Genomic DNA, 14,342 nt, shown 5'->3' on the forward strand with positions numbered 1-14,342 from the left:
AAAACATGTATAATGCATATAGTATTTCAACAAAGCATGGAAGGCTAGGGTTAGGTGCAGGAGTAGTTTAGGGTGTCTGTGGGACTCTATATAAACACAGTGCAGTGAAGCCCCTACACTGTATGGTAGTATATAATTAGGGGTGCAGATAGCATCTAACACTATTTGCATTTAGTGCAAAGATGCTTTTTTTTTTTTTTTTTTGCTATTTACACTAAGCAACAAAAGTCTCTGCCTTCTATATTCATTTTACACTTATAAGATGCATTCATACAGTGTAATAAGAACCTATAAAGGATGTATTTTGCACCTTACTAGCTATTGGTATCTTTTGTTTTTACCTAATAAGTTCATCGTTAGGAAAAAAACAAACGTAAAGTGTCTATTAGGCAAGGGTAAAAAAAAAAAAATCAGCAAACAAAGGCCTAATAAATACCTTATAATTCTAAGTCCGTAACTAGTTCCTAACAAGTCCAATTATTAGTCATTAATTACTGTCTCATTTTTTATCCCTAAAATAGTGTTACATTTAACACTTATATTGTGTTCCGGTAAAAACTGACTGATTAAATTTTTCTGAACACTGTAGTTCATTTCATCCAGCTGGAATAAAATTCCATGACTTTGTTCACACTATGCATCTGAACACACACTTTAAAAAAAAATAATAATAATTTTGTCTAAAGTGACCGGCAATAGGAAATTAATGGGTTGGACTACAAAATACAGAAATATTAAGTGTTCAGGAGCATCCCAATCCTTTAGATGAGCACATATGTGGATGTGTGTTTGCACACACAAAGTCCTCAGACACACACAACATGTGTCGAGCACCCTTTTGTGCATCTCCTTTCCATGCACCAGTACACTCTTTGAGGAAAATATCAAGATCTACAGTACTTATCAAATTATGTTATGGCTTGTTTGAATCGTGATAGTCTGCTATAAGTTACAGTATGTCATTGTCTATGGTAATGTATGTTTCAGGAAGTAATAAGGAAAAATGTGACAAAACGACATTCCTGTTTACTATATTTATGTGTGTCAGTGGGAATATACTAATACTCACTGCAGTTTGGCCTCTGAGTGAAACAGATTTGCCCACTGCATTTTATTAACTTTTCCAACAATATATAACACATGGCAATGTTATCTTTTTAATGTTTTTACCAACTCTAAATTTAATTGTTGTGATTACAAATTGGCAAATTATGAGAACAAAACAGTTCTAATTTATCAGCAAATTAAAAAGCATTTAAGACTTGGTAGGATCAGCTTTATGCTTTGTAAAGTCCAGATTCTAAGCTTTAAAATGACACCAATTTTGTTTAGATCAAGCAAGTGGTTATTAATTCATTACATAATTATTATTATTTTTAAATATTTTTGCAGGGAGTGCCCCCCACTAGCCCGGTATAATCCTTCTATCAATAATTTTTTTTAATAAAAAATATGTTCAAAAAAATGTACAAAACCTGTCATAATTACAAAAAAGATCTAATGCAATATCTTGGGATGATATATGCAATATGAGAGATTTATTAACAATCTTAGTGGGCTGGTTATTTTTGATCAGGAACACAAAAGGTGTTAGCACAAACGAACACAACACAAGGGTTAAATAAATGAGGGACGAGTTGAAAATATTTTTTTGTGGTAATTGACATTATGCCACAAATGCTGTCGATTGAGCTTAACTTATATTGAACCCAGAATATTCATTTAATAAACATGGGGGGAAAAAATTAACCTGTTGCCTTTTTCTAACTTTGCAATGTCCTTCAAGCCAGATGAAAAAGCAGACAGCAGTGGTGGGTCTAGAAAGATAGATCAGTAATTGAACAAACTGTTAAATAGACTCCCCATTGACATATAATGTTTAATCTTGTCTATAATGTTTGCTTTTCCAATTTTTAGTACTTATTGTAATATATACCGTGTATATTGTGTGCCTTGTTTATAATGTATACCTTTCTAATGTCCTGTATTTACTGTTATTTATGTGGTATATTCTGTGTACTGTACAGTGTCATTGTCTAACAATAATACATCAATTATCTATCTATCTATCTATTGTTTTGGCCCTTGGTAAATATGAGCAAAGAAGGCTGTGAAAAATACGTCTTTATTGTTTATCATTTTATCTTTCATTCAAAATATTCACAAAAATCTAACCTTTAATTGAAGTAAACTAATTGAAAGGGGGGATAAAAATCTCATAATTAAATAAATATTTTTCTCCAAAACATGTTTGCCACAATTATTGGCACCACTAGAATTTCTTATGAGTAAAATATATCTGAAGTATATTCCCATTCATATTTCACATTTTTTAGTACACCTGGGTGACTAGGAACATTGTTCAACCATGACTTCCTGTTTCACAGGGAAATAAATATGAGGTGACACACAAGCCAAATTCCCTTAATCATCCATCACAACAGGTAAGACCAAAGAATAAAGTTATGATGTGCAGCAAAAGGTTGTTGAGCTTCACAAAATGGGAAGTGGCTGTAAGAAAATAGCTACAGCATTAACCCATTTCCAGCATCAGGGCAATAATTAAGAAGTTCCAATCAACTGGAGATGTTAAGAATCGGCCTGGAAGAGGGCGTGTGTCTGTATTGTCTCCACGCACAGTGAGGAGGATGGTTCGAGTGGCCAAAAATTCTCCAAAGATCACAGGTGAAGAACTGTAGAAATTAGTTTGATCTTGGGGTCAGAAAGTCTCCAAAACTACAATCAGACGTCACCTACATCACAACAAGTTGTTTGGAAGGGTTTAAAGCAAAAAGCCTCTGCTCTCATCCAACAACAAACTCAAGCATCTTCAGCTTGCCAGACACGACTGGAACTTCAAATGGGACCGAGTTCTATGGTCAGATAAAACAAAAATAGAGCTTTTTGGCAGCAAACACCAGAGACGGGTTTGGCGCACACAGAAAGGTAGCCATATGAAAAAGTACCTCATACCCACAATTAAATATGGTGGTGGATCTTTAACGTTGTGGGGCTGTTTTTATGCCAGAGATCCTGGACATCTTGTTCGGATACATGGCATCATGGACTCTATCAAATACCCTGGTTGGATCTTCCAGCAGGACAATGATCCAAAACACACATCAAAATCAACACAAAAATTATTCACTGACCACAAAATCAAGGTTCTGCCATGGCCATCCCAGTCCCCTGACCCCTGTAGGAATGGTCTCAGATCCCTTGCCAAGTGTCCTCCACACTCATTATACATTATAGGAGAAGACTCAGAGCTGTTATCTTGGCAAAGGGAGGTTTCACAAAGTATTGAATAAAAGGGTGCCAATAATTGTGCAACATACATTTGACAAAAATATAAGTTTTTTTATAAAACTTGTGTTGTGTTTGCAATTGACTGATATCTATTAGAGGACAGATTTTTGTGAATATTTTGAATGAAAGATCAATCAATCTTTCTCTTTAAACCTAATCTTAAAATTATTTCACATATGGTTATCAGTCTAAACATTTAAAGACGTAAGATGATTAGGTTCATTCAAAACAATTAATGGACTTTTGTAAACATCATTTAATAGCTCACACATGACCATTTAACATTCTTTGGAAAGTTACATTATGAGATGTGTAGTTCTACTTGAGTGGGTGCCTTAATACGAGACTTCACTCTTTCCACCGTTCTTTCACTCTGAATATCAGCTCTGACATCAGACATCATGCTTCATGAGTGGCAGATAATCACATAATGTAAAAGTAAGGGGCGAAAACTGTTACCGCTGTTGTAAAGATGCTTTTGAGGGGGTTTACATTGAGAAGTGTTTTGAGAGGTGTGTGTAAGGGGAATTCTGTCCAACTGCTTCTTACTCTTCCCAGTGAGCCGTTGCTATGCCCGTGGTATCCATGTGGCTTCCCTCTTGCCATGGCAACCAAGACTAAACTAACAGCCAATTAAAGGGAAAAACAGATGTTTCCATATATAGGCACTGGTACAATTGAACATGTAAGTCACACATGCACGTATTCTCTTACCCTCATGCACAGACTGGCACAAACCCAATCAAATGCTCGATTGTTCTGTTCATACACTGTTCACGCTCACGAGTAAATTTTTTTCACTATAGTTGAAATTTCTGAAAGGGTGTGCTAAATATAGCTTGGAGTTTCTTGACGTTATAGACTGGGAACACTGCAGGTTGGACAGCATTGCATTAGCATACTCTCAGATTAGTTTAAAAGCCTATTGTTGAGCTGTTGCTTGGAATGTCACGGTGACTTAACTGGCAAATAGGTGATGGCACATTTACAAGAGTTTCACTCATTCAGGGAATCAGACACAACATCTCCCTTATCATCATTTAATTATTTACAGCTAGGTAAAAGAATTTAAAGTTGCCTGAAACTGGACAGCCACTACACTTAGAAAATATAAGCTATCATTTGTGATCAATATATTGTCCACAGTGATTGATTAGATGATATTTGACAATTTTATGATTATCAGCATTGGACGGAATCTACAGACAACTATATTTTAATTCAAAACCATTACTCATATTTGTATGACTGTTTTTCTTCTATGGAACACAAAAGGAAATATTAGGTCAAGGGTTTTCAAACTGGGGTCCATGAAAATTTTCAAAGATGTGTAAAAAAACAAAAACAAATAGCATTTAACTAATCTGACATTACCATTTCAGTCTGCTTTCTAAAGACTGGTCAGAAATCATGAGATTAATCATCGTCTTATTGACACCCACAGTTTTTAAACAGTAAGAAATCAAACAAATCTGCTTATACTTCTGAGCAAGAAATATTTTTAATTTATTTTACAGTACATTGTCATCTCTCCGTCCTTTTAATGTACATTCTTTAAAGAAAAGTTTGCACGTGTTGTTTCTCTCTACTGAGTTATTCACAGAGGGTTTGCAAAGAGTTATTCTCTCATTTGGGACAACATTTATTGTGAAAGGGGTAATACAAATGGGTCATTCTGTGCCAACTCAACCAGAGGTCCCAGCTCAAAATTTTGCTTTTGATATTATTATTTTTTTCTGGTGAAAGAAATACATAAATGAAGATGAAAGCCAAAATATTAAATGCCATGGATTCATATTTACTGAGTAATCCACTATTTTGTAGAGGGGTGTCAAAATGGCAATTTTCACCAATGATTTTGGAGCAAAACTACACATAAAAAAAGAAAATACCCTTAGAAAGGTGGCAGCATAATTATTTTATTTTTACACAGAGATTGGTTGGTCTGTTACTAAAATCAGTTGCCTTTAGCAATCCTTGTTGCATTATATGCCAATGGTGACAGCTAAAAAAAAAAAGAAAAAAAAAAAGAACAAAAAAAAAAAGGGAAAAAGCACTTTTCGTGTTCTTTTTTCCAAAATTGCCGTGCCTGTAACTGTAGTATTAAAGATATCTTAATATCCTTTTAGATTCTGGTTCAAAACTAACTTTTCTTTTTGTATCTTCATTTATAAGGCCCTATATGTTTCAATCCCAGAGATTTGGGGATTTCAATGTGGCTGAAATTTACCATTTTCAATGGTCGAAAACCAGATGTGGGTTACTTTGTATAATACTGTTTCTTATTGTATTCAAAGAGGAATGTCTGGAGAACAAATAATGCTGAAACTAGAAATGTACCTTTATTTATTCAACTTGACCATTTCAGTGTATTTTTGGCACTCAGACATTGTTAAAAATTGGTATGTTCTATGCAATTATTTTGATAGAGGGAAACAAGATACAGTTATAGTTTCAACATTATTTATACTTCAGACAATCCTCTTTAAAAGACAAAAAGTATCAGCTGAAAAGTGACCCACATTAGGTTTTTGACCACTGAAAATGTGTACAATTTAACAATTTACTCATGGTGCCACATTGAGAGCCCTATATCTCTGGGACTGAACCATATAGGGCCTTAAAAATGAAGATACCAAAAGAAAAGTTTGTTCTGAACCAGAATCTAAAAGGATATTAAGATATCTTTAATACTTCTTGAGTTACAGGCACGCCAACCATTTCTGAACTGTCACCTTTGGCATATAATGCCACAAAGATTAAGTCAACAGACCTCTGTGTAAAAATAAAATAATGATAAAATACATTTTTTGATCTGTGGTTTTGCTCCAAAATCATAGGGGAAAATTGCCATTTTAACCCCCTCTACAAAATAATCCATAACTCAGTAAATATTCATCCTTCGACCACTATGGGATATAATCACTTTGAGTAATATCACAAAGGAGCTTCTTAAAAAGCAAAATTTTTCCCCTTAAAATGAGGTCATACAGATTGATAGAGCAGTGATTCAGTGACAGTTGTCATGGCAACTGATGATCAGAAACTCGTTACCCCTCCCCCATCTTTCGCTTCGCGCTTCCACCGGCAGTTCAAGAACTGCCGCACCTGACGCAAGCAGCACCTGTGCGTGACAGCTGTGCCACGACGCTGTGACGTCACCAGAGCGAGTGAGTCAGAATCTTCCACATTTGGCGATTGATAGCCAAAAAAACCACCGCAAACCAAACCCTCGTACTACACATTTGTTTGCTACGCCCTAACGTCAAATGAGCAGTAAAAATGACTCAGTGCACAAACGTGGTGTTTTGACACGTAAAAGCAATACGAACAATTCACCAATGATTGTACGTCGCGCTGCCGGCGAACGCAACAAAGTTACATGGAGTTCTTCAGAGGAATGAAATATGAACCGAACGCGTTTGTGTGTCCGTCAGCGCTGTTTTTCGATTGTTTTACTATGTAAGTATGCGCTTGACCGTTGCGCAGCGTCAAGTTGAATAGAACGTCAACGGTTAAAAAAAAACGCGTCTCGAGACACCTGCGTTATGTTCTATACATTGCGCTGCGTCTAGCTTTTTTTAGCGCAAGAACGCGTTCAGTCTGAACGCCCCCTAAATCGGTTACTCTGAAACTAAAAAAAGAGTGACGTACCTGTAGTTCCGATTTCCATTCATGAGGTCTCAGTCCGGATTCTAGCCGGCTCCAAGAGATCAAATGCCGGCAGAAGGTTTGTTCCAAGCCGCTGAATATCCTCGCTCCCCGGCTCCTACGGCGGGCCGCTCGGCTCTGAGGTTCTGCTCTGGTCGGAGGTCCACCCAGCCAGTACCGAGTCAGTCTGCCAAAAGGCAGTCTCCTACCGTATATCGGAGATCTGTAATAGTTCTCCGCTGACAAGCCAAGACCTCACCAAAGACTCGAAGGAAAATATTTTAACAACCACCGCGGAAGAGTTTGTCAGCAGCTTCGAACCATTAATGTCTCTTCTAAAGTGAAGGTCTCTTACGTTTAAAGACAAACAATCAGATACGAAGTTAATAGCTTGATTTCCCTTAGTGAGTCGAAAATGTGCCTTTTATTTCAGTCGCTTTCGTCCTAGTTCACCCGCGGCCGTTTCCGCCTCATCGACTCACAGTTGGTCCAGTTACCGGTTTGACTCGGGTTTACCATCTCGGTTCAGTCAGGGAGACCCTACAGGAAATACCAACTGCAGGAAACACCGTCACTTCCGAGCATAATGTCATGTGTTTAATCCGCCTTTGATTGTTTATTCATGAGTGATTTAAAACATGATAAATGAACTCCTTATAAAATTACGTCTTCGGTGGTTTTTTATTTTATTTCCCCTAATTCTTATCTGTTTACATCATCAGTCAGTCATTTTCATGAGTTCAAATTTAATGTTAGCATTATGTCTTTAATTACAAATAATGCGCTTGTAAAGTTAAATACAATATTTTCCCACCATCAGGGTTGGGAGGGTTACTTTTGAATGTATTCCACTACAGATTACAGAATACATGCTGTAAAATGTAATTTGTAACGTATTCTGTTAGATTACTCAAGGTCAGTAACATATTCTAAATACTTTGGATTACTTCTTCAGCACTGGTAGATTTTTTCACTTGTTTTGACTATAAAAACTCTGCCAGTACAGTAAGACAAAATACACGTTAAAAATACATTCTCTGAAAAACCTAAATATCTTATGCAGTGTTGTTTCTAAAACAAGATCAATCAAATTGATCTTGTTTTAAGGATTTTTAGAGAAAAACAGTACAAAAATTATCATCAAGAATATGATTTTTGCCCTAATATAAAAGGTTTTACTAGAAAAAAAATAATTATGATCCAACGTGAATTTTCTTGATAAAAAAAAAATATGATTGTGCCTGGTAACATGTGCATGTAAAATGGCTAGAAATAGCATTTTAGCTTAGCGTAAAGCTGACAATTTACACAAGGTTTATTTCTATTTCTTCTGCTCCAAACTTACTTCAAACTTACTTCTCTGTCTGCTCATATGAATGTAACACATCATAAGAAAGTGTTTCACCGCTGTTCAAACTGTAGTGGAATACAGTAATTTATATTTTGTATTTTATATATGTAATCCCGTTACATGTATTCCGTTACTCCCCAACCCTGCCCACCATACAAACCGTTTTCATCGTAATATTTACCAAGTAAATAAATTTTAATAGCATCAGTTTACTACAAACTGAGGTCCGCCGATGGCAGCAATGTGTTTCTAACATATAACACGTTACCAAAGAAGAAGGTTGTACAGGAATAACACTTTAAATGTGAGATTAGTAGCCTTCCACATAGTTTTGATCAAATCTGTTGTTGTACTGATATCATTTCTATGGGCTGAAATATAAAGATGCATTCATTTAAACATTCTTTATTAAATCATTCCATTTATGTCAATATGTAAATAAACAGCTTAAAATCTTACCCCAGAATGGTTATTGCATTAAAATCACTGTTGGGCTTCACAATTAAAATTATTTGATTTAAAGTGATTATCCAAGCTCAAAATGTCTGATCTCAAATCATTATTGCAATCAATAACGCAAACTTCTTATAGCTCTCTGTAAGTGTCAGGTTGATATATATAAAATGTATTTATTTATTTATTTGAAGAGGCTTCACATTTTTTGTTTTAGATTTTGTCTATTTTTGCAGTGTGTTCGGTTAGACTACCAGGCAGAGAAGGGAAAGCCAGAGAACCCTTCTTCCAGAATATGCAGGAAGTCCTTGATGAAGTTATCAGTGCACTACTTCCACAACTCAAAGAAAAGCCATTTGCCCTCTTTGGACATAGGTAAGCAAGACTGTTACTGTAGACACATAGGTTTTGCTTATATTATATGACATTTGACATACATGTTCAAATGCAACTTTTTCTTTAGTTTTGGAGCTATGACCTGTTTTGCCTTTGCAGAGCATGTGAAGACAGTCAACAATCTTGAACCGATCCACGTGTTTCTATCTGGAGCCTCTGCACCGTATGTGAGTGAGGCCTTTTTTTAATCTGTTCTGTATGTTGTCATATCTGAACTATGCATGGATTTCATGATTAAAGTGGCAAAATAACTTATGTGAGCCCTTTGGAATTACCTGCATTTGTGTATAAATTTGTCTTCAAATCTGGTTTGATCTTCATCTAAGTTACAATAATGAGAAAACTCAATCTGTTTTAACTAATAACACACAATTTATTGTATTGTTCTTGTACATTTGAATACATAATTCAAACATTCACAGTGTAGGTTGCACAATGACTTCAACAAAAGCTAATTAGAGTCAGCAGTTGGCAAACCTGGCATCCAGTTAATGAAACGAGATTGGAGGTGTGAGTTAGAGCTATATTTGACTTATAAAAGGCACTCAAACATTTTGCATTTGCTATTCACAAGAAACATCTGCCTGACGTGGACCATGCCTCACAAAAAAGAGATATCAGAAGACCTACGATAATTTGTCTTCAATAATTGTTTGAAGATCAATAATTGTTACTTGTCATAAAGCTGGAATGTATTACAAAGTTATCTCAAAGAACTTATATATTCATCTGTCCACAGACAAATTGTCTATAAATGGAGATGAGTTACTACTGTGGCTACTCTCCCTAGAAGTGGCCGTTCAGCCAAGATGACTCAAAGGGCACACAGAAGAATGCACAATGAGGTAAAAAAAGAACCATAGAGTGACAGCTTAAGACTTGAAGGAATCATTGAAACTGGTTAACATCTCTGTTCATGAGTCTACTATACAGAAAACATTAAACAAACATGGTGCCCATGGCAGGACTGCTTTAAAACAAAAACATTGCTGAAGTCCAAAGACCACCTTGACACTCCACAACACTACTGGGAAAGTGTTTTGTTTACTGATGAAACCAAGGTTGAATTGTTTGGGAAGAACACACGCCATACATAATGCTGCAAAAAAGGCAGCGCATACCAACATGAAAACATCATTCCAGCTAGTACGGTGGAGGGAGCATCATGACTTGGGGCTGCTTTGCTGCTTCGGGGCCTGGACTGCTTGCCAGCAACAAGGGAAAATTAATTCCCAAGTTTATCAAGAAATCCTACAGGATAATGTCAGGGTGGCTGTGTGCCAGTTGAAGCTCAGTTGAAGTTGGGAGATGCAGCAGGACAATGATTCCAAAACATTGAAGTAAATCCACTACAGAATGGCTTCATAAAAAGAAAATCCACTGTAGAGCCGAGGAGGGCGGGGCCGGGCTGGAATGACACACGCCCGGTCCCCAATCAGCCTGATGGGGCGCGCGAGGGATAAAGGCGGCCGGGGACGACAGTTTGAGAGAGAGAGAATTACAGGCAGCTGTACTGTGTGTGTTTATGGTTGTGTGTTTTTGTTTAAGTTGTTCATTAAATTATTATTTAAGTTCTCAAGCCCGTTCTCGCCTCCTCCTTTCCCACTGAACCCCCCTTACATCCACCTTTTGCAGTGGCCCAGTCAGAGCCCAGACCTAAACCCAACAGAGATGCTGTGGAATGACCTCAAGAGAGCCGTTCACATCAGACATCCTAAGAATATGGCTGATCCAAAATTCCTTCTGAACGTTATGCAGGTCTAATTCGCAACTACCGGAAATGCTTGGTTGAGGTTATTGCTGCCAAAGGAGGATCGACCAGTTATTACATCCAAGGGTTCACATACTTTTTCTACAGCACTGTGAATGTTTAATTATATGTGTTCAATAAAGACATGAAAGATTATAATTGTTTGTGTGTTGTTAGCTTAAGCACGTTGTGTTTGTGTATACTTATGACTTTGATAAAGATGAGGCCACGATTTATGACCAATTAATACAGAAAACCAGCTAATTCCAAAAGGTTTACATTATTTTTCTTGCCACTGTATGGGAAAACAACAAGAACAATGGAATTAAACTATGAACTCATTTCTAAGTCTGCAGCGAGACTGCAGGCGTCAAAAAGAAGTCACCTGTCAGATCAGGAGGTTCTTACAAGGGTCATTTCTTTGGGGGCATGCCACCAGAGATAGTGGCCAAAGCTGAGCTTAAGAAATTATTCTTGCCTGCGCTGAAAGCAGACCTCTCTATAGCAGACAACTACAGGTAGGTTTTGAAAAGAAACTCACAAATTTCCAAAGTGTCCTTCCTTGCTGAAAGAAAACATCAACATATGCAACAGGAGACAATTTACATATATTACATGCTGATATGAAATATGCTTCAACATTCACTTGTATAAACAGTGGTTGTAAAACATTACCCATCATATTCAGCTATTGTCCAAATAATTTTCTAAATACCAGAGTTTTCCCTTAGTACAGTATAACAGAGTTCTTGCAGTTGGTCTTACAGGAGCAATTAAATGATGTATGTTCAGTATTTGTTATTTAGATCATGTTTAGGATTTTTTTTAGTCACATTAATCTGAATTTTTCACAGACACTTCACAGATATCTGAACTGATATAGACCATGTTTACATGCACTTAAGAAAACAGTTTATTCCAGGATTTTTGCAGAAAGCAGCATTCTGAAACGTCATATAAACAAGAACGCAGATTTTCTTTTTCTTTAAGAGAATAAGAGAAAATGGTTTCACACATCCAGGGTTCACCTAGAGAACGCGGCTTAATGTGGTCATGTAAACACATAAGTGGCATTCTAAAAGGTTTTTGAAGTGTGTGCATGTGCGTGGAACAGATCGAATAACAAACGTCATAGGATGGAGCCAAACAACAACTCAACAAAACATTTCTGGGAGTAAAGTTTGTTCATTCTTTGCCTATCCAGCCATCAGCAGATATATAAAACAAATATAGTATCAAAGAATATAAGTATGTTCACACAGAATGCATCAATTTATCATTCCAAGATCCTATTACTTGCAATGCTTGCATTGTGTCTCTTGCTTTACAGCTTGGAAGAACATTACCAATGGTGACTTCACTGTGCATGTGCTCCCTGGATCTCATTTGTGTTTGAAAGAAGAAGCAAATGAATATTATATATATATATATATATATATATATATATATATATATATATATATATATATATATATATATACTGGATTTTATCACAAAACATCTTGAGACTGCAGGGATGGACTATCTGTAGAAACTCAGTCTTTCATTACATAAATTACTTGTTTAAACCGTATTCAGACTGCTACTATGACATTTTAATTTATGAAGCACTATTTCATGTTAGCTACTGTGGGGTTAAAAAATTAGGACATACACAAAGTAAACCTATAAAAGTAATCATTGCATTAAACTATCATTTCATAGTTCACCCAAAAATAAAATTATCTCATCATTTACTCACGAGATTGTGCCATCACAGATGTGTATGACTAACTTTCTTCTGCTGAACACTAACAGAGATTTTTAGAAGAATATCTCAGCTCTGTAGGTCCATACAATGCAAGTGAATGGTGATCAGGCCTTTGAAGCTCCAAAAAGAAGAAAAAGTCAGCATAAACATAATCCATCAGACTCCAGGGGTTTAATCAATGTCCTACAAATGTAACTCCTTTTAAACTACATCATGACAGCAGTCTCCTTGGCAATCATAATTTCAAGTTGGATTACACTTCCTATACTGCCATCTAGTGCTTTGCACGTGCATCAAGTAGGTGTAATCAAGCTTGAAATCATGATTGTGTCTAGAGTCTGCAATGGCAAGATGTACAGTGAAAAAGGAGTTATATTTTGGTCTGTTCTGACTTAAAACCAACTGGATCGCTTCAGAAGACATTGATTAAACCAATGGAGTCATATGGATTACTTTTATGCTGACTTTATCTCAATTTTGGAGCTGAGATATTCTTCTAAAAAATCTTTGTTTTCAGCAGAAGAAAGAAAGACACATCTGGGATGGCATGAGGTTAAGTAAATGATGAGAGAATTTTCATTTTTGGGTGAACTTTCCCCTTAATTATTTTATGCAACTGTAGAAAATAGCAACAGACGCAAAGAATAAACCAATTAATAGCCTACCAACATCACTTCAATAATCAAACACTTGATATTTCAAAACAAATTTTTACTAATCAAGTCAAGTATTTTTTATATATAAACCTAGTGCAGAAAAGGGGAATTTGAGAGGCTAAAATCATGGGCATAGAATCATGGGGCATGGGTTACCTCCACCCCCATCCCCACTGGAATCCAGGCCCCTGGCTGAAATGAAAGCTGACTAGGCTAATTGTAAAATTGTAAAAAAGTGTTGTAAAATATATATGCAAATTATTTGTAATAAAATGATGATTTGAATGTTTGTGGCTTATGCTTCTTTTTAATTGAAGTAGAATTACCCATAGGTAAAAGTAATTCGCTTATGGTTTATAGACATGCCAAGGTGCTGTTCCACTTTTATTGGGAGTGGAAGTTCAATAATGATCATTATCATTTAAGGAGTGTCTATTTACACTTAGTGCAAATAGCCCATCTTGTTGGCAAAGGCTGTTTACACTAACTCTGCCCACCTTTGCTGAGACCAAGCTGAAGACAGCCATGACAGATTTCTTAGGGGTAAACTGGTGGTTAAATGAAGGCAGGCATATTAGAATTTTTCACAATGGGGCAGAGACATTGAACAGGTTAATGTGTTAGACGTTTAGTGGGTTAAGAGAACAGAGAATGGAGTGATTGTTTGCACTCCAGTGGTCTTGTAGAAACATACAAGGTTCTGATAAAGCGTAAACCCATGTGCCATTGTAGTATCTCACAGTGTTAAAACGGTGTGCGAATGCACAGTAATGCTGGCGATCTGGGTTCGAAGTCCGCTTTGTCATACTTTTCCCCATGTCTCCACTCTTAATATTTCCTATAATTCTACTTATGATAATAAATAAAAGTGATTCCTCGCAGTGATTTGGTCACAGTGAAGGTCAGGGAGTTGAGAGAATGATTTGATATGGATAAAATTAACCATGGTTTTACAGTAGTAATATGTAGTAACCATGTTTTTTGGTGGAAACTATTTTTGATGCAAAAAAACCATGGTGTTACAAC

General features: G+C 36.3%; 2 protein-coding genes across 3 annotated transcripts in view; one reads left to right on the top strand and one right to left on the bottom strand.

Moving 5' to 3' along the window:
- Positions 1 to 7,493, bottom strand: part of ago3b (argonaute RISC catalytic component 3b) — a 29,131-nt gene extending 21,638 nt beyond the window's left edge. For both annotated transcript variants that reach the window (XM_051671152.1, XM_051671151.1), the window contains exon 1: positions 6,964 to 7,493. In XM_051671152.1, coding sequence (XP_051527112.1) covers positions 6,964 to 6,982 — 19 coding nt within the window. In that variant the 5' untranslated portion in view covers positions 6,983 to 7,493. The remainder of the gene's footprint in view (positions 1 to 6,963) is intronic.
- On the top strand, positions 6,992 to 11,432 carry olah (oleoyl-ACP hydrolase). Its single transcript, XM_051670554.1, is given in 5 exon segments — positions 6,992 to 7,039; positions 9,001 to 9,139; positions 9,228 to 9,327; positions 11,260 to 11,329; positions 11,332 to 11,432. Coding segments are annotated over 5 exon segments (423 nt in total). The 5' UTR covers positions 6,992 to 7,026.
- Positions 11,433 to 14,342: the final 2,910 nt, after the last annotated feature.

Source organism: Myxocyprinus asiaticus, chromosome 34 (genome assembly GCF_019703515.2).
Source record: "Myxocyprinus asiaticus isolate MX2 ecotype Aquarium Trade chromosome 34, UBuf_Myxa_2, whole genome shotgun sequence".
In the NCBI taxonomy this organism is placed as follows: domain Eukaryota; kingdom Metazoa; phylum Chordata; class Actinopteri; order Cypriniformes; family Catostomidae; genus Myxocyprinus; species Myxocyprinus asiaticus.